The sequence below is a fragment of the Dysidea avara genome, chromosome 2, assembly GCF_963678975.1.
Source record: "Dysidea avara chromosome 2, odDysAvar1.4, whole genome shotgun sequence".
Classification (NCBI taxonomy): Eukaryota; Metazoa; Porifera; class Demospongiae; order Dictyoceratida; family Dysideidae; genus Dysidea; species Dysidea avara.
Genome location: NC_089273.1, coordinates 41,085,576 through 41,109,220, shown reverse-complemented (window position 1 = coordinate 41,109,220; position 23,645 = coordinate 41,085,576). Strand labels below are relative to the sequence as shown.

Below are 23,645 nucleotides of genomic sequence, written 5' to 3'. Positions count from 1 at the left end.
CTTTCATTCATCAATTTTAATTGTTTACTTATCAAATTGCAGAGCCCATACTAGTATTACATAGTGTTACATTTGTAGGTGCACTTTATATGTATCACAACATTACCAAAAGCCTATGCTTAATATAGGCTTCTGACCATACTGATGCATACTTGTAGAGCTAGCTGGTAGACTCTGTGCAGTGAGTTTCATCATGAACTATTATTATAGCTAATATGTAATAAAAAGTGACCGTCTTTGTAACCACATACAATTACTTTCTACTTTCAATGGGTTACCCTCTGCTTTCTACATTCTGCCAAATTTGATAAGGTGCAGGGAGTGAATGTTCAGGTGTTGAAATAATAAAAACATAAATCTATGATCAAGAGTTCATAATATAGTAGTAAGAGAGAGTATCTAACTGAGATGCATTTATCATACTCACTGCCACTAGTACAATATCAACACCTCACCCTGTTATGTAGAATAGAGGCTTCACCATATTCAACAGCTATCAACAGTTCTCTCATACCAGTAGAGTTGTATTAAGCACCAATCAATGTCTTTCCATACTAGGAGAGGCATTGATTTCATCAAAGGATGAACTTGTAGCAGTGTATTTGTACAGGGTATATTGAGCATTTGATACTCTCCCTCTTCTAATACTATGAACTCTTGTTATGATGAATGATTTATATACAGTGTATGAGCAATTTTGGGAATGTAATCAAAGTGCCAAAGTGACAACAGAGTAGTTATCTTCACTATTACAGATTGTCTTGTATTATTGTATTAGTGCTATACAGTGACAAGCACTGACGGTCTGACAGCGACATGTGCTGCAGCCTTAGGATCACCTAACCTAATTGATACTGATACTGTTCTGATACAGATACTGATACAGATACTGTTCAACTGTCTACTTTACACTCTGCGGTTTCTGTTTGTGTCAACTGCATGAAAGAAAAGCTTCATATGCTTCAAAATTCCACATACGTAGTTACTAGGATTGAACCTTTAAAAGTGGCATGGCAGGGTTCTGTATTAAATTTTAATTATGGGAATAACAGGTGCCTGCAACATTGAAAGCATAATAAGTACAATAATGAAAACTGCGGTAAATTGTTTATGAAAATGGCCATGGGTACATAAAGAAGATTGACGAGAGAGAGCGATCCTTTAAGTATTTCTGATATAAAACTTGGTCTTTTGGACAGACATGGCAAGGTATGTTATATACGCATTGTCAAGTTAATGGTAATATTAATAATGGCAGTGGGCTGCTATAGTACACTGTCACAGTATTTCGATTGCTCCACTACAGATCACCTTCAACTGTTTCTATTTCGGTAATACTCCATTTAATAATCCTATCACTGTCATTAATTGTGATGCTTTTTGTCTCGCTGTGAATAATGTTTTATCTCTGCTTTGCATACCAAGGTATTTGTGAACTACTTTTTATGTAATTTTGTGCCCAGTTCCAAGTGTCAAGATTTAAGGATTGAGTTAGATAGATTGTTGAGAAAGAAAACAATGATGGTTCCAGTAGTAATTAGAGCACTTGGTTCCATTACTAAGAGACTCAAGCGTTTTTAGAGATTATGGATATCAACAAATTATGTATATACTAAAATACAATACAGTGTGCAGTATGTATACTTTGTGCAATTAAATTAATGCTGCCATAGAATATATTAATGATCCTATTACCAACAGTGTTTTAGTTGCGTACAATGGTCTTTCACTATTAGTCACATGGCTATTAATGTTTGGTAGGTCACAAAAGTATCCAAAATTATGAGACCGTGTGAACACGTCAGTGTTGGTAGTGAGTGGGAAAAAAGGAACCAGAAAGTCGTCAGGCTGATGTCCCGTGCTGGGAACAGTTATTGGTATATCATTAGGATACTCTGCATCAGGGTGTAGCTCCAGCCACTCATCCAGCATACAATCTACCATGGTATGGTGAAGAATGAAAAGAGGATCATTTGTTGATGATGTCACATCATCCATTTGTCCTCTCTGATTATGTGGAAGATTTGCAGTGAGATCACCTGCCCCAGTAATAGTATGAACCTAAACAAGAAAAATGAAAGTGTGCAACAAGCAGTACCAACAATCATACTTACCGCACCATGCATTTGCTGTTTAATTGCTATTATCTGAGAGCCATTTGAAGATGTGATGGCACAATCTGGGTCAAAAGAAGGTAGACACAGACACAATCTGTCTTTACTACACTTAGTTATGTTATAGCCAATATCAGCATCAACAAAACTTCGACAGTTCTTCTGGGATAGAACATTATAAAGTGGTGCATCATATTTATTAAAAGCCATAGCACGATTCACATGCTGACTTGTGGGCCAGTCAGGATTGTTGCTGTTACATGGATCAGTTCCTGTGAATGGACAACGCTGAAGGGGACCAGTGCTAACATTTGGATCACAAATGTTAAAGAATGTTAGCCAGCATATTGTGTTCCATCCATCACCAACGATATCTCCAAATACATGAGGAAAACCACTGACATTCCTTGTAGCCCCAAGCTTTTTTTCTGTAAAGAGATCATCTGAGAGTATTCCAGTAGATCTTTGAATTTCAATTCGCCAGTCCCAGTAAGGTAATCTGAAAGTGTGATAGTCCAAGCGTCCCATGCTCTTCAACATGTATTGTATCTAATCCAAAACAGCCAAGCTGTAAAAAAAGTGTGCGGCCCTCAGAAAGGCTATGGTGAAAAAAGATGTGAAATCCAAGGTGGCGGCCAAGAAATGGCTGTGATGGTAGGTTAATGGTAAAAATTTTAATAACAACAATTCAGGTGAATTTTTGTGCCGCTTCACAAAATTTACCTAAATTGTCATTATTAAATTTTTTACCATTAACCTACCATCACAGCCATTTCTTGGCCGCCACCTTGGATTTCACATCTTTTTTCACCATAGCCTTTCTGAGGGCCGTACACTTTTTTTACAGCTTGGCTGTTTTGGATTAGATTTCATTTCTTTTTGTATTTGTATACCCCAAAGCCGGCCTATGGCCAGCTTTGGGACTTTTTTAACCTATGTTTTTTTCTTTACTACAGGAAGAAGAAAAGATGAAGTAGATGTACTTTAAATATTTTACCAGCAAATGTACAAATTATATATACTGTATAATACATATGTGACCGGATTTGCGAAAAGGGGTCTTCCACACACATCCAATTTGCCAACTTTGACAATTGATAACTTCAGATTGGAAAGAGCTATTTCCTTGAATTCTGGACAGTGGTGAGCACCACTATAGCTGAATACATGGTGAAATTTTCAGGTTAATATGTTACTTGAACACTGAGTTATGGTCTCCAACGTTTACGGAATTGGATGTGTGTGGAAGACCCCTTTTCGCAAATCCGGTCACATATATTGATTACAGAAATCTCCATGGTGGTTTCTTTGTAACTGAACACTCTACAAGGTGACTTCTTCTAATTGCTCTCTCTACAGGGTGAATTGTTTGTAGCTGAATGATCTACAAGGTAACTTCTTCTAGCTGATCTCTCTACAGGGTGATGTATTTGTAGCTGAATTCTGTATAGGTGATTTGTTTGCAGCTGAGCTCTTTACAGAATGGTTTCTTTGTAGCTGAACTCTCTAAAAGGTAACTTCTTCTAACTGATCTTTCTACAGGGCAATTTGTTTCTGGCAGAATTTTCTACAGGGTGATTTCTTTGCAGCTGAACTCTCTACATGGTGGTTTCTTTGTAGCTGAACTCTCTACAAGGTAATTTCTTCTAGCTGATCTCTCTACAGGGAGATTTGTTTGTAGCTGAACTATCTACAAGGTAACTTCTTATAGCTGATCTCTCTACAGGGTGATTTGTTCGTAGTTGAATTCTGTACAGGTGATTTGTTTGCAGCTGAGCTCTTTACAAAATGGTTTCTTTGTAGCTGAACTTTCTCCAAGGTAACTTCTTCTAACTGATCTTTCTACAGAGTGATTTGATTGTAGCTGAACTATCTACAAGGTAATTTCTTCTAGCTGATCTCTCTACAGGGTGATTTGTTTGTAGCTGAATTCTGTACAAGTGATTTGTTTGCAGCTGAGCTCTTTACAGAATGGTTTCTTTGTAGCTGAACTCTCTACAGGGTGATTTGTTTGTAGCTGAAATCCCTACAAGGTAACTTCTTCTATCTGATCTTTCTACAGGGCGATTTGTTTGTAGCTGAAATCTCTACAGGGTGTTTGTTTGCAGCTGAATTCTCTACATGGTGGTTTCTTTATAGCTGAACTCTCTACAAAGTGACTTCTTCTAGCTGATCTCTCCACAGGGTGATTTGTTTGTAGCTGAACTCTCTACAGGTGATTTGTTTGTAGCTGAACTCTCTACAAGGCGATACTTCTAGGTGATCTCTCTACAGGATTCCTTGTTTCTAACTGAACTCTCAACAGGGTGATCAGTTCATAGCTGAACTTTCTACTGGGTGATTTGTTTGCAGCTGAACTCTCTAAATGGTGGTTTCTTTGTAGCTGAACTCTCTACAACGTGACTTCTTCTAGCTGAACTCTCCACAAGGTGACTTGTTTCTAGCTGATCTCTCTACAGGGTGACCTGAACTCTCTACAGGTGATTTGTTTGTAGCTGAACTCTCTACATGGTGGTTTCTTTGTAGCTGAACTCTCTACATGGTAACTTCTTCTAGCTGATCTTTTTACACTGCATATTTGTTTGTAGCTGAGTTCTCTACAGGGTGATTTGTTTGCAGCTGAACTCTCTACATGGGAGTTTCATTGTAGCTGAACTCTCTACAATGTGACTTCTTCTAGCTGAACTCTCTACAGGGTGACTTGTTTCTAGCTGAACTCTCTATAGGTGATTTGTTTGCAGCTGAACTCTCTACATGGTGGTTTCTTTGTAGCTGAACTCTCTACAAGGTAACTTCTTCTAGCCGATCTTTCTACAAGGTGATTGAGTTTTTTGCAGCTGAACTCTTTACATGGTGGTTGCTTTGTAGCTGAACTCTCTAAAAGGTGACTTCTTCTAGCTGAACTCTCTACAGGATGATTTGTTTGCAGCTGAACTCTCTACGTGGTAGTTTCTTTGTAGCTGAACTCTCTACAATGTGACTTCTTCTAGCTGAACTCTCTACAGGGTGACTTGTTTTTAGCTGATCTCTCTACAGGGTGACTTGTTTCTAGCTGAACTCTCTACAGGTGATTTGTTTGCAGCTGAACTCTCTACATGGTGGTTTCTTTGTAGCTGAACTCTCTACAAGGTAACTTCTTCTAGCTGATCTTTCTACAGGGTGATTTGTTTGTAGCTGAATTCTCTACAGGGTGGTTTATTTGCAGCTTAACTCTCTACAAGGTGACTTCTTCTAGCTGAACTCTCAACAGAGTGATTGATTTTTTTTGCAGCTGAACTCTCTACATGGTGGTTTCTTTGTAACCGAACTCTCTACAGGGTGATTTGTTTGTAGCTGAACTCTCTACAGGGTGATTTGTTTGTAGCTGAACTCTCTACAGGGTGATCTGTTCATAGCTGAACTCCCTATAAGGTAACTTCTTCTAGCTAATCTTTCTACAGGGCGATTTGTTTGTAGCTGAGTTCTCTACAGGGTGATTTGTTTGCAGCTGAACTCTACATGGTAGTTTCTTTGTAGCTCTACAATGTGACTTCTTCTAGCTGAACTCTCTACAAGGTGACTTGTTTCTAGCTGATCTCTCTACAGGGTGACTTGTTTCTAGCTGAACTCTCTACAGGTGATTTGTTTGCAGCTGAACTCTCTACATGGTTTATTTCTTTGTAACTGAACTCCCTGCAAGGTGACTTCTTCTAGCTGATCTCTCTACAGGGAGATTTGTTTGTAGCTTAACTCTCTACAGGTGATTTGTTTGCAGCTGAACTCTCTACATGATGGTTTCTTTGTAGCTGAACTCTCTACAAGGTAATTTCTTCTAGCTGATCTCTCTACAGGCCGATTTGTTTGTAGCTGAACTCTCTACATGATGGTTTCTTTGTAGCTGAACTCTCTACAAGGTGATTTCTTCTATAGCTGATCTCTCTACAGGATGATTTGTTTGTAGTTGAACTCTCTACATGATAGTTTCTTTGTAGCTGAACTCTCTACAATGTGATTTATTATTATTAACACTTTACAGTGACCAGCACTGAAGGTCTACAACAACATGTGCTGCAGCCTTAGGATTACCTAACGTAGTTTCAAGGACTTAGACTTAATGACTTATACAGTAGCTGGAAAGGTGTAACAGAAAATTTCTTCTATAGCTGATCTTTCTACAGGGTGATTTGTTTGTACCTGAACTATCTACATGATGGTTTCTTTGTAGCTGAACTCTCTACAAGGTAACTTCTTCTAGCTGATCTCTCTACAAGACAATTTGTTTGTACCTGAACTCTCACATGATTGTTTCTTTGTAGCTGAACTCTCTACAAGGTAATTTCTTCTAGCTGATCTCTCTACAGGCCGATTTGTTTGTAGCTGAACTCTCTACATGATGGTTTCTTTGTAGCTGAACTCTCTACAAGGTGATTTCTTCTATAGCTGATCTCTCTACAGGGTGATTTGTTTGTAGTTGAACTCTCTACATGATAGTTTCTTTGTAGCTGAACTCTCTACAAGGTGATTTCTTCTATAGCTGATCTTTCTACAGGGTGATTTGTTTGTACCTGAACTATCTACATGATGGTTTCTTTGTAGCTGAACTCTCTACAAGGCAACTTCTGCTAGCTGATCTCTCTACAGGACAATTTGTTTTTACCTGAACTTTCACATGATTGTTTCTTTGAAGCTGAACTCTCTACAAGATGATTTCTTCTAGCTGATCTTTCTACAGGGTGATTTGTTTGTAGCAGAACTCTCTACAAGGAAACTTCTTCTAGCTGATCTCTCTACAGGGAGATTTGTTTGTAGCTGAACTCTCTATACATGATTTGTTTGCGGCTGAATTCTCTACATGATGGTTTCTTTGTAGCTGAACTCTCTACAAGGTAACTTCTTCTAGCTGATCTCTTTACAGGGTGAATTGTTTGTAGCTGAACGATCTACAAGGTAACTTCTTCTAACTGATCTCTCTACAGGGTGATTTGTCTGTAGCTGAACTCTCTACAAGGAAACCTCTTTTAACTGAGCTCTGTACAGGGTGAATTGTTTGTAGCTGAACTATCTACAAGGTAACTTCTTCTAGCTGATCTCTCTACAGGTTGATTTGTTTGTAGCTGAACTATCTACAAGGTAACTTCTTCTAGCTGATCTCTCTACAGGGTGATTTGTTTGTAGCTTAACTCTCTACAGGTGATTTGTTTGCAGCTGAGTTCTTTACACAATGGTTTCTTTGTAGCTGAACTCTCTACAAGGTAACTTCTTCTAGCTGATGTATCTACAGGGTCACTAGTTTGTAGCTGAATTCTCTACATGGTGGTTTCTTTGTAACTGAACTATCTATAAGGTGACATCTTCTAGCTGATCTTTCAACAGGGTGATTTGTTTGTAACTGAACTCTCTACAAGAAAACTTCTTCTAACTGATGTCTGAACAGGGTGAATTGTTTGTAGCTGAACTCTCTACAGGGTGATTTGTTTGTAGCTGATCTCTATACAGGTTACTTATTTCTAACTGATCTCTTGAATTCTGTTCAGGGTGACTGCTCTATTAGGATGACTGCTCTATTAGAGTATCTCGGTCTCGCACTTGCTACACCAAGTTGGATTTCGTGTTATAACTCCGTGGCTTTAAGTCTGATTCTTCTACACCATTGAAGAGCCTTTCTAAGATGATAACTCCATCTGTACAGCGATTTTCAAAGCATTACCCCAAGTGGTTTATCTGGTAGGCGTGGCAAGCATAATAATTACATAACCAAGTAATAAGAATAATAATTTTTTTCGTCAAAATACGTCATAAATAATTAAATAATGTACGGCTAAACCACTGCACATAAAAATACGCACTCACCGGTAATGAAATAAGTAATACACGAAGGGAAAAACTAAAAATGGATTCATCTCTACTTGCCGTAATTACGAAGTTTACTATTCCAAATAACGCTGTCCAATAAATAAACAAAATGACTTTGCGGTAAGAGTCCCTAGCAACGAACTCGTACAACCGGTTTGAAAAACGGGTTGTAGCTTGTAGCAACCGACTAATTGATATGCGCTGCGCGTTTAACCTGGCATTAGATACTACTTGCATTTGAGAAGCTCAGTGAGAAGGCACTTCGAGTTAAATGAATTGTTAGTTAATGGATGAACAGAATACCACACATCGAGATTTAGACGTGCGTAAGGAACTCGGCCAGTTAAATCCAAGTGTAATTTTACTCGTCCAGTTACTGTAGGACGGCGACTGAAGGAGCAGGGAGAAACGACGCAAGAAGGTTTACAGCTGAAAAAGTGTTGTAAGGTGAGTAGGAAAGGGTCCAAGAGAACATATAAGAGGAATGTCAAGCATATTGGATATTTAAGTAAAGCAATATATTAAAAGTAAAAAGATATCTTGATAGAGCAGCTTATTTGTTTGTTCCTTGCTTCAGTACATAATGTGAAAAGTGATTTTCCAATGATATAACCTTTTTTTTATTTCCAGTAAAGTTGATTCGCACTTTTGACTGTATCTCTAACGTTGAAGACAGAAAAAGTCTGTAATGAATTTCAACATATTTACCCCTTCATTTTATTAGTCATCACATTGTGTACTGCACACAGTTTTATTGACTGTAGAAACTAGTCTGCCTTTCTATAGAGTAAGGGTCTGGTTACTCTGACATTCAAAATTTGTGTGTAACACTTAAAACTGGTAATGCTGCCTAATCCATATGGAAAGAAATCTTAGTTATGTTAATCCATACAGAAAGAATCTTTGGTTTTCTTTGGGTAGTAGTTGTTTGCTGATGTTTTCGAGAACTACTCACTTTATGTGGTTGTTGGATGTGCCATCCTTGCTGACATCAGGGGTGTACACAGGAATTTTGAAAAAGGGGTTTCCACTACAGCTAAGTGACTGTTATATTAGAATAGTTTATATTGTCTGACTGCTTTATTAGAGTATCTCGATCTTTTCACCAAAATCATAATTAAGAACAATGCTATAAGTGTTGCTATCATGTGAAAAACCATTATTTAACTAAGATAAAAGTTTAAAATGTGTCCTGTTCCACGACAGATTCCAGATTCTGGAACCCTGAAGTTTCAATTTCTTAATGTTTCAAGTACAGTGTAAAATCCAAAGGGGTTTCCTGAAACCCCTGGAAACTCCCCTCCATATGCCCCTGCTGACATTATTGTGACATCACTGTTTAATGACACCTCTAAAGTGACCAGACCCTCTCTCTATGCAGAGGGGCAGACTAGATAGAAACGCTATTAACATCTGTAACGTTAACCGTGCTAAATTTCTAGGTCAAACTGTTGGTGTTTCTTTTTCAGGTACTCATAAGTTAGACTCTAAATTGATGAATGTTCTATGAGAATACAATCCACTCTAAAGAATTTGTTGACATCTGATTCTAAAAAAAATTGACATTTGTTTTTCATTTCAACACCGTTGTGCAATGGCATAGCCAGACTTTGCCATGTCTGGACACTGGGTGGGCAAGTCATATTCAGCCATGAAACACACATACACATGCCCATCTTCATATGGACCTCAATACAACATTTCAAAGAATAGTGTATGCATTATGTAACACTACTGTATGCAAAATGACTAATATAACCTTGAGAACCCTAACTAGCTATTGGCCTGCTTAACCCATATATACATCTGAATGTGTCTTTATATAGTTTATACCTGACTATAGGAAGAAACTTGAAAGCACGAGGTGTATTTAATGCTCTGTATTGAATTACACATGATAAATATGTCCTGCCACTAGACTAGAAACAAAGAAACAACTGTTGATTGAACAATTTGACCACACCATTTGAACTATCACTAAGTAGTATCCACATTGCTAGATGGGTGCTAATGTCTCAAGTAACTTCCTCTATTCTCTGATCAGAGTTTGGACCACGCCACATGTTACATAACTTGTTCCAAATGTAAACTGTCCAACCCACTACTGGTTATTTGAGCTGTGTTATTTATTCTTGTATAATAGTTAAGTACGCTAGACCCTCAATTATCCAACCCTCATTCATCCGTACCCTCGTTTATCCAAAATTGGTAACGACTACTTTATTAGAGTGTTTTGAGTACAAATGTATGTATATTAGAGTTTTTCAACATAGCTCTGGATATAAATGTATAGACTTCAGTTTTACAAACAATTAATTTATCTGAACACTTTTACCAATGTCTGAGACACATCGGGTTTCAGATAACCAAGGGTCCACTGTACCTTCATCATATTTGACTGGTTAATAGCCGCGGCTCTTACAATAGCTGCCCCCAGATAGTGGCCACTCTACAGCCTAGAATTATTGTCCTAAGAGTTGCCCTCGGATAAGAGTCACATCTTGTATCTGAATATGTTGGTACAAGTGTTGTTAAGACATGTTTGGAGCAGAAACCAGGCAAAAGAGTTGTTTAAGCCAGGAAATGACGTTTTTGAGAAAAGTTTAAATGAGTAATACCATTGAAGGATGATTGAACAAGGCCAGTCACTTGTGAATCCATAAAGACACCATGAGCTGCTGCCACAAAAGCCCAAAGTAACCACAGGGTTTTCTTTGCTGAAAGTTGTAGTAGCCTCAGCTATAACCGGTCAAATGTAGTATTTGTTTTAACAACTAAATATTCGATGATTACTGAATTGCAGCATGTGCGGTTTCTTTTACATTCAACAGAACAGTCACTCTAATACAGCAGGGAGACAGAAGTAGTTGCTACTTGCTAATAGTCAGCCTCATGTTGGGTCTATTGTTAAAAAAATTCTGAATAGTATGTTTCCTGCTTTTCTGTAAAGTTTCCCTAATAGAACAGTCACTCTTATACAACAGTAAAATAAGTACTGTATACAGTAAACTGCTGAAATCACCCTCAGATTCAACCCCAATGGTCTAATTTTCCAAAATTGTCTTAGGGATAGGGGTGGGGTACATGGCCTACTAGGAAGCACACTAAGGTGTGCCTTCCGTGTATTACCAAGTTTTAGTATTTATATAGCTAGGCCCTAAAGTCTATCAGTTCTTCAGAATTTTAGGTGCATTGGAATTAGCAGCAATGAGAAGGTGTGTACACTGGAGAAATGATTGTCAGTTCACTTATTGTATAGTATGATAGTACTGTTATCGTACTGTATAGTAGGAACCACAAAGGCATGGGTGTGGCCCATCCAAAAACCATCCTCACTTTTCCCAAACGATGATGTGGCAGTATTGGCTAGGTAAAACTAAGCCAAAACAAGCCTTCAGATTGACCCAACATGTTTCCAACAAGTTGCTACAGAATTTGAAAAAAAACATTTAACAGAATATCTATTCTTCTACTCTGTGTGTGTCTGCGTGCATATGTGCATGTGGTGTAGTGGGTGGTGATGATTGTGTGGTATCAATAGTCTTTTTCTAATGGTACAGGGAACAGGGAATTCTTATTATAAGCTCCGCTTGTGATTAATTCAGAGTAAACCAATTACTAGTAACTGTTATTTACTCTGATGTAAAACTTAGACCAACAAATAAACGTTAGTTTACTCTGAAGTAAATCTTGGGGTAAACTACACTATATACGTAGTGTCCCACCCGTTAGTTTACTGTTACATCTGTTACAGGGTAAAATGGTATATCAGTTTTCTTCCTGTGGTGAAACGACGTACAGTGCTAGCTCCCTTGATTATCTGAACACTTGGTTATCCGAACAGCAGAATTGAGCTCTCTTTTGTTTATGATGTATGTTCTATTAGAGTATTTGAGCTCAGTATATAAATGTATGGGGTTTGATTATCTGACCATGTCTTGGTCCCAAGGGGGTCGGATAACACTGTATTACCCTGTGATTAATGATCATGTGGAATAACACAGTTACTTTGTTTATGCAAAATGGTAGCTTGAAACAGCCCTTGAATAGCCCTACTTCTATCCATTCCTAGCCAGAATAAAATTCATTGGCAAAAATGATGTAGTGTTGTTTAAGTTGTGTTACTCATTCTTGTACAGTAGCTGAGTAATTCCATCAGTCAGTCAGACTTTTTTTTATTCAGAATAATATGTCCCTGAGAGGTTCCCTATACTATACATGTAACTGTATTTGTTGGATATCAAACGTGGGAATAAGCAGTTTCATGTATTCTTGTTTTGTAGTAAGATAAATAAATGGAATACCTGTCTCAAGTTACTATTAATGGATAAAGATATACACTTGAAAAATTACTTTTGTATACTGTCAACTGTTACGTGCTTTTATGTTGTTATCATACCACATTTTTAGTGTATAGCATCAGAATTCCACTTAAATAAATGTTGATTAATGTTAGGTCGTTAAGTGGGTGGTTTTCTTTATGTTTTTTGGTCTTGAAAAAAATCTTCCCTACTTGCAAGCTAAAAGTTGCTCTTATGGTGTTGCAAACTGACACTACATCTACATTATTGTGGCATAATCAGGGCTATGAGGACAAGGTAGAGAGGCCACCATCAATTGTGACACAAGCAGCTGATGCAATAGGACCTTGACTATCCAAACCGTGATTATTCATTCTTTATTAGTGACTGCTCTATTAGAATATTTCTTCATTAGGTGAACGTTCTATTAGAGTAAGTGTATGTTCCATTAGAGTAGTTGAACGGAACTCTGTATATGTTTAAACTGGCACACAGGTGTTTGGATAATGGAGGTCCTACTGTACTTATTATGCATCACAGTTAGACAAAGCAGCCACAGGTTGTTTAATACGCTAACAAATTTACTTGGTTATGTGTGACCCGGTCCTAGTAATAATAATAATAATAATAATAAAAAATTAGCTAATCTCGATTGCGTAATTGTTACACACTGTTGATGTTTTCGCTGTATCTTCCTGGTTTTTAGCTCGATTTCTTTCAAACCACAAAAGGTTTGAGGTTCAATAGTTAACCTATTCACCCACCGATTTTCAGCTTCTTCCCATACGCGGTTTACCCTGTAGGCGTGACAACATATTGGTGTTATTTTTCGTGCATAATCGCTCATAACTCTTTGCCTGTTTATGGTATTCCAGCCAAAGTTAGTACAGAGATGCGCCTTTATACCCCCCTTTTGTGTGCCAAATTTCAATGCAATCGGATAACGCGTTCGCGTTTTATAGCAGTTTTTGTAAGTGTGCGAAAAGAGGAAGAAAAATAAGAAGAAAAAAAACGAAGAAACTAAGCCAATTTTTGAAGTCGCATATCTCAGGAATGCCTGAAGCGATTTCACTCAAATTTGGAATGTGGAGTGCTGAAGGTGGAGGGAATGTACACAGCAAAATTTGTCTTGTTTCATCAAGGCAGCACAGAGCTACGGAGGTGCGAAAATTGCGTTTTCTTTCTTCCTGTCAATATACTCACGGGGTTGCGCGCCGGCTTCTTGGGCCACGCGACACACTACCGTGTGTCTTGATTTCCCACTCCAACCACAAGTGAGCATATTTGTGCCAAGTTGTGAATGCAGGTCCGGCATGGGCGTAGTCCAAGCGAATTGATAAATCTAACATGAAATGTTGATATACTATATATGTACAGTATATGTATTAGTATTAACTAATTGTGTAACATGTGACTGGGCCTGTAAAAATGGAGCATGTGGGCACAAACTATATGCTCTATGATATCACAGAGTAGCTCATATCTCAGTACTAGATTAAAATATCTGTATTGTGTAACTGAAATTATATGATCATAGCTTAAGGGTAGCAAGTTTTTGTCCCATGAATTTTACATGCAAAAGTTATGTGCCCACAGGCCTAGTCGCACAATAGTATAGCAGCTTTTAAAGCATCACGGACAGACAGATAGACAGACAGACACATACATATACACACTAAATGCAAATGCAACAGACTTATTTAGGATTACCTAGAGTAAGAGAGTCTTTTGCAGCATAGTGATGTAACCACACAAACAAATTATAAAGTGATACGTTAGTCATAGTGAGATTTGCAGTTCCTGGAATTGCCTCTTCTAATACAACCATGTACCCTGAGTCAAATGAACGTGACTGAACAATAGTATCAATGAATGCAGTCCAGTCACTTTCAGTGTAGGTAGCAACAGGTGGACGGGGAAGAACTTGTGACTGAGAGCAATCAGGTCTATAGTGACCAAACTTACACCGACTACAGTCATATCCTGAGAAATTTCCATTGCACTGACAGATCTGGGATTCAAAAGAAGAGAACGCACAATTATATAGCTACTTAAGTCCTGCGTTATGTTATTGTTAACTGGTGGTTACTTGGCTAACAGGTGGGATGATGGCTTTGAGTATTAGTACTAACCCTAGTGAAGTAGTGAGGCCAATTACAATGGACATCCGCACTATTTCTGTCATAACCAGGCAAATTCAAATCAGTACACTGTCCTCTACCGGCATCCTGTCCACACACACCATCACTTGTAGCTGGACAACACTCCAAGTATTCTAGACTTGTAACATCACTGCATGCTGTTGGTATTTGACCATAAACCTTCTGTCCCCACAGACATAACAATGCAATGGCCATGAAAAAAACTTGACCACTTTGCATCGTATAGCTACAGTATACAAAAACAAGATAAATAGCTAGCTATCTACAGTCCATGCATACGTATAAATAAACCATGTTGAGGTTGATGGCTATCACCCTTGGAACTTTACAGTCATGATTGGCTAACTTGTGCTACTAAGACAGGCTCTACTGTATACCCTCATACTGTATTCATACTGTAAAGCTAACTACAGCACTATTCTAGACCCGACCCTCGTCGACCTGACCTACACAGCAAAAACTGTTTTCTAATAATAAGAATTTCTCTACTTAACTCTAGTAAAATTACTCTTAAGTGTAAACCACACTTCTAATTCTAAGATAGCGTTAATCTAAAAGATAACATTTAAGCACTTGTTGACATAATTATTTATTACTTTAAATGTACACATGCTTCTTATTACAAGCAGCTTTAACTTAAACAAATTATCGTACATATATAATTAAGTGTCTGTTTATCAATACTTGACAACTTTGGGTGGTGGTGCAAGAGATTTTCTGGGCGATCCCAACTTAAATGGTACTAACGTACCATTTCATTACCTTTTAGAATTCCCATACATATGTATGGGATTGCTGAGAAGGAGCAATTGTTGCCCCATGTATGGGAAACTGCAAACTTCAAAATGTCATATCTCGTGACCTACATAATAATATTATTGTGACCGGATTTGCAAAAAGGTACCTTTTTCACACATAAAATTTGATCTCTGAATTTCAGAAGGATAGCATAATATTATTATGCTATCCTTCTGAAATTCAGAGATGTTACTTTAGACATCGACACCTACTGTACAAGTGATATAAAATTCAGTGTGCTAATGGCAACGGTTAACTTTGTCATTATTGTTAAATTTGTCAATTGTAGAATGCAATGCACAGTGCTTTTTTTTTGCTGGGATCCAGACAAGTCATTTCAGGCAGTGGGTGCTGAGGTGGCCAGTGGCAGGGGGTCTGGTGCCCCCCAGAAGCTGACAACAATATGGCAATCATACAGTCTCAAATTGACACAAATTGAGTTTCAAGCTAGTGATATTATGATTAATGTACATGTATGAATCAAACTGCATATTATAGCTACACTAGATTCACACAAAAATGTACAGTTCACTTAACACACCTAACATTATGCATTTACATACTACATTCACTGAGAAATACTTGATTTACACAAAATAAGTCCCTTCTATCCCTTGTCACTGTCTTATTTTACCAAAGTAGTTTCTAGAGTCACTTTTTGGCTAGTTCTAGCTTCACAATTCTTTCTTGATGAATGTGCATTAACAGCTAGTTTTTAAACCTAGAAGCACACATCCCCAACCCTTCAGCTACAAAATTAATGATGAATTTTTCCGGACAGGTGATGATAAAAGTTCATGTTGCTTACCCAAGTAATAAACTCTGCAATACACTTTATACCAAATGGTTCATGCAAACAATTATCCAAGGATATCTTTTGTACCACACTGCATGGTTGCATGGTCCTACAACACTGTTTTTTCTCACCTGTCTTTCTTTTCTTACTAATGGATCAACATTGACTAAGCCACTTCTAGTGGCTGGTTGTAATCAGTATAGAAAACACCATGTAGCTAGTGCAGTACTACAAGCAGTAATCCTAGTAATGTTGATAACCAAGCTAGGGCTATCTTCCACTCGATATTAACAAATAGAACCCTCTTCCAAATCTGAGTTATAAGCACTAACATTCCTCGGAGTCTTGCTTTCTTCCCTCCTATGTACAGCGTTAACGGAAATCCCCGACGGAAATCGACGAGCAAGTGGTTTTGTCTTCCTGAGTTGCCACCGCATCCAGTTTTTGTTGGGTGTTCTTGAACCAATAACTATCACACTATTCACTACATTATACCGATGTTGTGGGGACTTAGCGTGATGTGGCTTAGCAAAAAAGTTGATTGTTTTCGGTCGACGACTCGCCCTTAACGAACAATCACGTGATCACAACTTGTATTTTTAAATCCAAAATTACAGGGGGTGCACCAGCACTCGGAGCACCTGTGGTTGTTACGCGCCTGCTGTGATCTATATTCATTTTAATACTGTTGCAATTACAAATACATAAAACGTGTCGCATATAATGCACCTATCAATGTATTGCCCCACCGCCCCTCCCTCCCTCGGATGTAAGTGGGGTAGGCACCGGCCGATTATGCCGGCATAATTTAAAGCATAATAGGTGACCAAAAGCATCAAGCATAATGCCAGCATAATAGGGACGATGTTTGAAAAATTAATTAAATGCGCAATACGCGCGCCTGAAAGAAAGCAAATATTCACTGCCAATGGTATTATTAGTGCATTTTATAATCGAAAACACGTAATATAACTTATTAAACCGTTTCTTTGTTGGTTATTCACACTTTGCAGAAATAAGATCGAGATACTCTAATAGAGCAGTCAGGAAAGGCTGATATACTCTAATAAAACAGTTACTTCTAGAGCATAATCTTGATTTTGAAAGCATAATTTTGAGCATAATAGGCTTAATTTTTGAGCAATGCTCAAAAGCATAATAGATAAAATTTCGGGCATAATAGGCCGGTGCCTAAAGTGGGGCTTTACAGGTGGAATTGACACGAAACTGCTGCCCCACTATGGGGCATTTGACGATCATTCAGTAAACACCCAAATATTTTTTGTTGTAACTACTGTAACTTCCTTCGCTATGTCAAATCCCGAGTAAATCCCGTGTTGCAATTGGGGCCAACAGTGTGAATTTGACACGATAGGTTTGCCCTACTATGGGGCATTTGACATTCGGCTGTGTCAAATCCCCACTATGGCCCCATATATGCCCGAGGGGGAGGGGGTAGTGGGGCAATGCATTGATAGGTGCATAAGTTATCAATTGCAGCAGGGTTAGTTACTAAAGCATCCAAATGTCTTAATCAATCATTTGTATTTTTGAATTTGAATGGTAGCCATGAGAACTGCATATGACTGTCAGTATCTGCTATATCCATGATCAAATGTCTCTAGCATAGTAAGATAATCACCGTGAATATATGAAACCAGTAAAGAATGGTTTCATCATGCATGGTTGGCTATCAGTAAGTGGCAAATTGTTTAATTATAATAATGATGTAGCTATATACAGTATAGCGTAAGCAACCATTTATCGGATGGGTTCAATTACCGGAAATGAATGCTTCAATTATCAGACGGATGTTATACTAATAAAAACGGTAAAATTCCGTGGTACAATATATATAGAGTCAACTATCAATTAACGGGCACTATGGTTTTCGAACAGCTGCCACTCACTTTATAGAAATCCAACAGCTTAGGTTATTATACCACAAAGTAGCCTACACTAAGCAGCAATTATCCTCCAATAATCAGGCATGTAAGATTAACAGTGTGAGAACTGCAGCTAATAGTATGCAAGGTCCGATAAATTCCAGGTTCGAACATAACCATCCATTTACGAACATTGCGTTTTACTACCAGAAAACAATTCCCAATTTTTTTCAAATTTATGTATAATGTACCTGTGTTCATTAGCTACCAATGACCAGAAATGGTTTCGATACCTCTAGCATAGAGGGAGTAAGAGCCTAATGATATTTGGCGGTATTTTCAAACGCCATTAATTTTTTATTTAGTTATGCCCACCAGTAGATTTTATGCTTCTGCAAAAATTGCACCAGTGCTAAAGTACAGAAACCGGTAATTAAACATCTTGCATGTGTAGAACTGTACTGTGAAGTTGATATCAAGGATAATTTCGTTGTTGCACTGCATTTTCAGCTCCTACATGAAGGAGATGCACAAAAGGGAAAAAATAAAGTAAGGAGAAGCAACCTCCTGACCATTCCTATATGTTAGTCTAGGTGGCCCACTACAAATATCATCATAAAAAATGAGGGTCTTTCCTTTTTCTACCTTATATGGGTGCAAAAAGATGCACGCTTTGTCGAATTTTGCTACTTTATGTACTCATATAAGGTAGATAAAGCAACGCCCTTTAAATTTTATGGTTGTATTTGTGGTGGGCCACCTAGACTAACATATAGGGATGGTCAGGAGATTGGTTCTCCTTACTTAATTTTTTCACTTTTTTGCACCTCCTTCATGTAGGAGCTGAAAATACAGTGCAACAACGAAAATATCCTTGATATCAACTTCACAGTACAGTTCTATACATGCAAGGTGTTCATTTACCAGTTTCTGTACTTTAACCCTGGTGCAATTTTTGCAGAAGCATAAAATCTACTGGTGGGCTTGGCTAAATAAAAAATTAATGGCGTTCGAAAATACCGCCAAATATCATAAGGCTCTTACTCCCTCTATGCTATAGGTATCGAAACCATTTTCTGGTCATTGGTAGCTAATGAACACAGGTATATTATACATAAATTTGAAAAAAATTGGGCATTATTTTCTGGTAGTAAAACGCAATGTTCGTAAATGGATGGTTTTGTTCGAACCTGGAATTTATCGGACCTTACATACTGTCAGTTGCAGTTCTCACGCTATTAATCCAACATACCTGATTATTGGAGGATAATTGCTGCTTAGTGTAGGCTACTTTAATAACCTAAGCTGTTGGATTTCCATGAAGTGAGTGGCAGCTGTTCGAAAACCATAGTGCCCGATAATTGATAGTTGACTCTATATATATATTTTGTTAATGTACAAACTCAATCATGAGTATATTCGTACATATGTAGTTAGCTACAAGAAGTGGTATGGTACACAAAGAGTGTGTTGTTTGTTAAAGGTTGTAATTCTACTGATAAAGGATTGGATAAAGGTTAACAATTCGTGTTGTCACTGTACTGTAGATTTGGGGCTGTTTTTAGAAGCGAGTTCAGCCTGCATCATCAATGGTGTATTCTCTTCGTCACTTTGAATATCCATGACAGTCTATATTGTTAATTTCTACTTCAGTGTTAGTCGCCAAACAATAAAGGAAACAAGCGAAGCCATGATCAAGACCAGCAGTCACTGAAACTTCCACAGAAAAACACGGTACGGCTAGTGTCGAACTTGGGAGTTAAACTGGCATAGACTAAGACAACATGGCGGCTGTAATGAAGCTAAATATTGGTGAAGATGTAGTCCAAAACAGTGTACTACCATATAGCCAACTGTTGAGAAGCGTATGGGAACCTAATCGCCACAACTGGAATTCAAGTATCCATGCCACCATGGTTTCCCTACTAAGCTTCTAGCTAGAATCCACTAGATCAAGAACAGAACCAAGAGAAGGATTTACAATTGGTTGGGAGCTAGTTGTTGCACTGTTGAATACTGTAGGGCCCTTAAATGACCATTGTGTGTCTAATTATCAAGCAATTTATGTGTGCATTTTTACAAATAAAAATTATAGCTCAAACCAAGCTTGGATCAAACATTACACGATCTGACGTGCTGAAATTTTGCATGGATATCGGTCAGACCTTCATAAATATGCTGGATTTTTGTTGAGGTTCCAGCGCGAGGCCATGACCAATCATTGGACCAATGTCCGATAATTGATACATGCAAACCTACTGAGTTCCGGTGATTGAGCCTTGGTTCCGATAAACGGTTACTTCGACTTTTCATGTTTTCAGCTGTTACTGGTCAGGGGAAGCACCTTTTGACACCAAATGTGATACACAGGAAGACGAAGTCAAGTGGAATACCTCTGCCAAAAATTGTGCTCCATGGATGTTCGTACGAGAAGGGACGTGCGGCGGGAATAAACGTTCCGTTAATTGGCTGCTTACGCTACACAATGAACATAATATGTCATGTTATTCAGCCCAGTGTCTACAGTACAGAACAGTAACAGTGTTCTGTATAGCAGTGTTTATTCTAGGATTGTTCTTTTGGGGGTGAATCAGGGATTTGGGGGGTGACCTGGTGAAAGTCTGTTTGCTAAACACTGGTTAGTCATTTAAGTCTGTGTCATGAGTCACGCAGTTGATTTTTGTGATTGTGTGAAGCGAGATTGTATGGTTGGTAGAGCTTGATGCATGAGTGCAGTCTAATACCTTGACACCTGCATGCATGCATAGCCAACTATTAAGCGACATGGCATTAAGCAGCACTAATCATTTGTAAGTACAGAGCCCAATTGAGCACACAAAAAGACAGCCATGCTAGTACGGATGCGCATCTCTGGTGGAGTAATACACACCACCAGTGAGGTTTTGGTACCCTGGGTGGTAGGATTGTATCCTTCCACGTACCGCCAACTAACTATCTTACTAAAGTACATGTAGGATAGGGCTGTTGCACATAAATCGCCCTGCAATACTGTCACACGGTACGAACAAACATACCGCATCCACCTCGCGTTTTCTTAACTTAGGTAGACTCATTTAGAGCAACAGCAGGACATCTCCAAGTCTTCTTGTAGCGGCCAGCTGCATACTTCTTGGATGTAAACACATGCCTAATGGAACACCACAATGGAACACTACATCAGTGGGCCGGCTGAACTATCATTAATAACGACGTATGCGCAATTTTATACATTTCTGGTGTGGAAATGAAAGCTCAATCCAACAAATGATAGCTGTTTGGGGATGATGGCATACAAAGGGTAGCTAGCTGATTCTACCGCAAAAAACTTTTTTTATTTTTAAGAAAACAAGCCAGGTACTAATTAGCAATCAAACTATGCCTTACTGAGGAGTAATGGCAAATTGCAAGCTGGTGGAATGTGTAAACGCATAGATCACGTGATGCGTTTTATACGCATAGGGTGGGAATGAGTATATGCCCAGTGCTGCATTGTACTTATCATCTCTCGTATTAGCCGTGCTACCCAACACGTAGTAGATAGAAAGTGTGATGGAATTGATAAGGCAGGCCAGATCACGTGATCTCGTTATTAATTTTGTTGAAACTGGCAAGTGAATAAATCATTGTTTACATGATAAAAAGAAGAAACACATGATTACATTACAGATTAACAGTAATTATTTTTAAATATATTCAGCTTTTATGCTATTTCCAGATGTGGCAGCCGTATTGTCCCTATCATGTTATCTGTCCAGAGATCATCTATGGAAAGAAACATCACTTTGATCAATTATGAACAAATGGCAAGCACGCACGCATGCACGCACGCACGCACACGACACACACTACATGCACGCACGCACAAGTGTTGGAATTATGTGTGTGAGTACTGGGTAATGGCATTAAAATTCAATGATGTGGAATGTTAATTCAATTAAATGCACATAAAACCAACTCCATAATCATACTAGAGTTACAAGACAAAAAACTAAATCCAAGCATACTACTACTGAACAAGATTGAACCAGACTTTAATTAAAATTCCAAAAATACACAGCTAATTGAATTAACACCGCATCAGTTATCAGCATCAGTTATCAATACATTCACACATACAGCGTAGCACAAATCCTATGTGCTTTGTGTTATAAAAATTGAGATCTACACATGCACAAGGAGTCAAGACTGGTGTAATTGAAAATAATTTATCACTAATTTAATTAACACCATCACTACACAAAACAATACACACTCAATACACACATAAGGAGTCAAGCCTGAAAGTACATGCATCACTAATTTAATTAACACCACTACCTCACACAATACACACGAACGCACGCACGCACGCACACACACACACACGCAAGCACACACACATTTATCTACACTTATATTGCACAGTGATGGTAATAAAATATTATTACGTGGTCAACCACATGGCAACATTGTGGTAGGGAAGCAAAAGCATGCATCCATGTTGTGGAATTTAATTAAAATACCTAAACTTAATAGTGGGACCAGATGATGAACAATGGATACAGTTTTTTTGGCGACCATTTTATTAGGAAACTTTAAGGACAAGTATGCATGTCTGTAATATACACTACATTGTTGCTTATGGTATATAAATTCTACTAGTAATGCGCTGCATAACAAGTGTTGAATCTTTACAATTTATGTGAGATCAGTATTGACCATTATTGTACATAACACTCTACAAATACGGTACTTGGGTCAATCTGTTCACCATGAACTTGCAAATCCATGAAGGTACGTATAGTGCTTGCCCTGTACTCTTCTGTGTAAACAAAGAGGCCGGCTAGGCAAATGATGATGGAAAACTTTATCTGTACCACATCACTACCTTTAATTTACATGTTATTCAGTTAGCAATAGCCATTGATTAAGAGATACAATCACAGTATTACAGAATTAACACATCTATCTGTTGCTAAGTCACACACGCACCTATATTCCACAAACATCAATGGTGTTAATATTTTTATGACTTCATTAATTTCTGTACACTGTTAAAACTGATGTGCCACAGCAGCTCTTAAAAATGCTATTGATGGTAACACCTACAAGTCACAAATTTTTACTGCTTCTGTCAAAAATAGCACCTCCTTAGTGCTACAACCATAGTGCTCCTGTTTTGACTGTACAGAAATGTGATGAATGTGAAGCCAACTGTTACCAAGAAACAACTGTAGCAACACAATGTTAATTGAATACCATCCATGATGATGTCTTAGTAATCACTTATATACCACATGCACATTAAGCTTTTAGTCTAGTAGATGGAACTTGTAACCTGGAAAAAAATTGTATAAAAGTTTTTATTATCATTTTAAAACTCTTTTCTCATAGAAAAACATATCTAAAGTCCTAAAAAAATTCCTGTTTATAAGAATTTGTTTTATGTCAATTTGTGTTTTCAAGCAGAATTATGCTAAGTACAAATCACATTTATTTTCTCAATAGAGTTGTATGGTAGCAGTTACCGTCATTTACAATTTTCTCATCATTAACTCTTGATTATGTAGTGAATATTCTGTTGAAAGTATGGACTGCAATGTATTCTCCAGTATTGCAGTATGCAAAATTTATAACAGAAATGGGCCTAGCTTAAAGGGCGACACAATGTTTTCCATAATATTTCTACTTGCATTTAATCCCCTGTAAAAGTTGGCAGAAGACCTTAACAAAGGCTATGGGTTTTATTTTCAACTAACAATTCCAAACTCAGTTAA

General features: G+C 37.9%; 1 protein-coding gene and 1 long non-coding RNA gene across 2 annotated transcripts; one reads left to right on the top strand and one right to left on the bottom strand.

Annotated features, from left to right (window-relative positions):
- Positions 1 to 1,653: 1,653 nt before the first annotated feature.
- On the bottom strand, positions 1,654 to 14,604 carry LOC136248106 (tyrosinase-like). Its single transcript, XM_066039920.1, has 6 exons — positions 14,380 to 14,604; positions 13,945 to 14,258; positions 13,511 to 13,576; positions 4,387 to 4,393; positions 2,115 to 2,663; positions 1,654 to 2,061 (listed from the first exon to the last, which is right to left on the bottom strand). Exons 1-6 carry the CDS (start codon positions 14,602 to 14,604, stop codon positions 1,654 to 1,656), a joined length of 1,569 nt encoding a protein of 522 aa, XP_065895992.1.
- Positions 8,101 to 12,602, top strand: LOC136247341 (uncharacterized). The gene is made up of 3 exons (XR_010697406.1): positions 8,101 to 8,268; positions 8,320 to 8,393; positions 12,230 to 12,602. It is a non-coding gene; the product is annotated as an uncharacterized lncRNA (long non-coding RNA).
- Positions 14,605 to 23,645: the final 9,041 nt, after the last annotated feature.

What these genes read in the sequence shown, in the direction of transcription:
- LOC136248106 (XM_066039920.1), bottom strand. Translation starts at nt 14,604, where the DNA reads ATGGCCATTGCATTGTTATGTCTGTGGGGACAGAAGGTTTATGGTCAA. An exon ending in GGCCTCACTACTTCACTAGG is followed by an intron (nt 14,259 to 14,379) that starts GTTAGTACTAAT and finishes TTTGAATCCCAG; the next exon opens with ATCTGTCAGTGCAATGGAAA. An exon ending in ACTCTAGGTAATCCTAAATA is followed by an intron (nt 13,577 to 13,944) that starts AGTCTGTTGCAT and finishes TTTATCAATTCG; the next exon opens with CTTGGACTACGCCCATGCCG.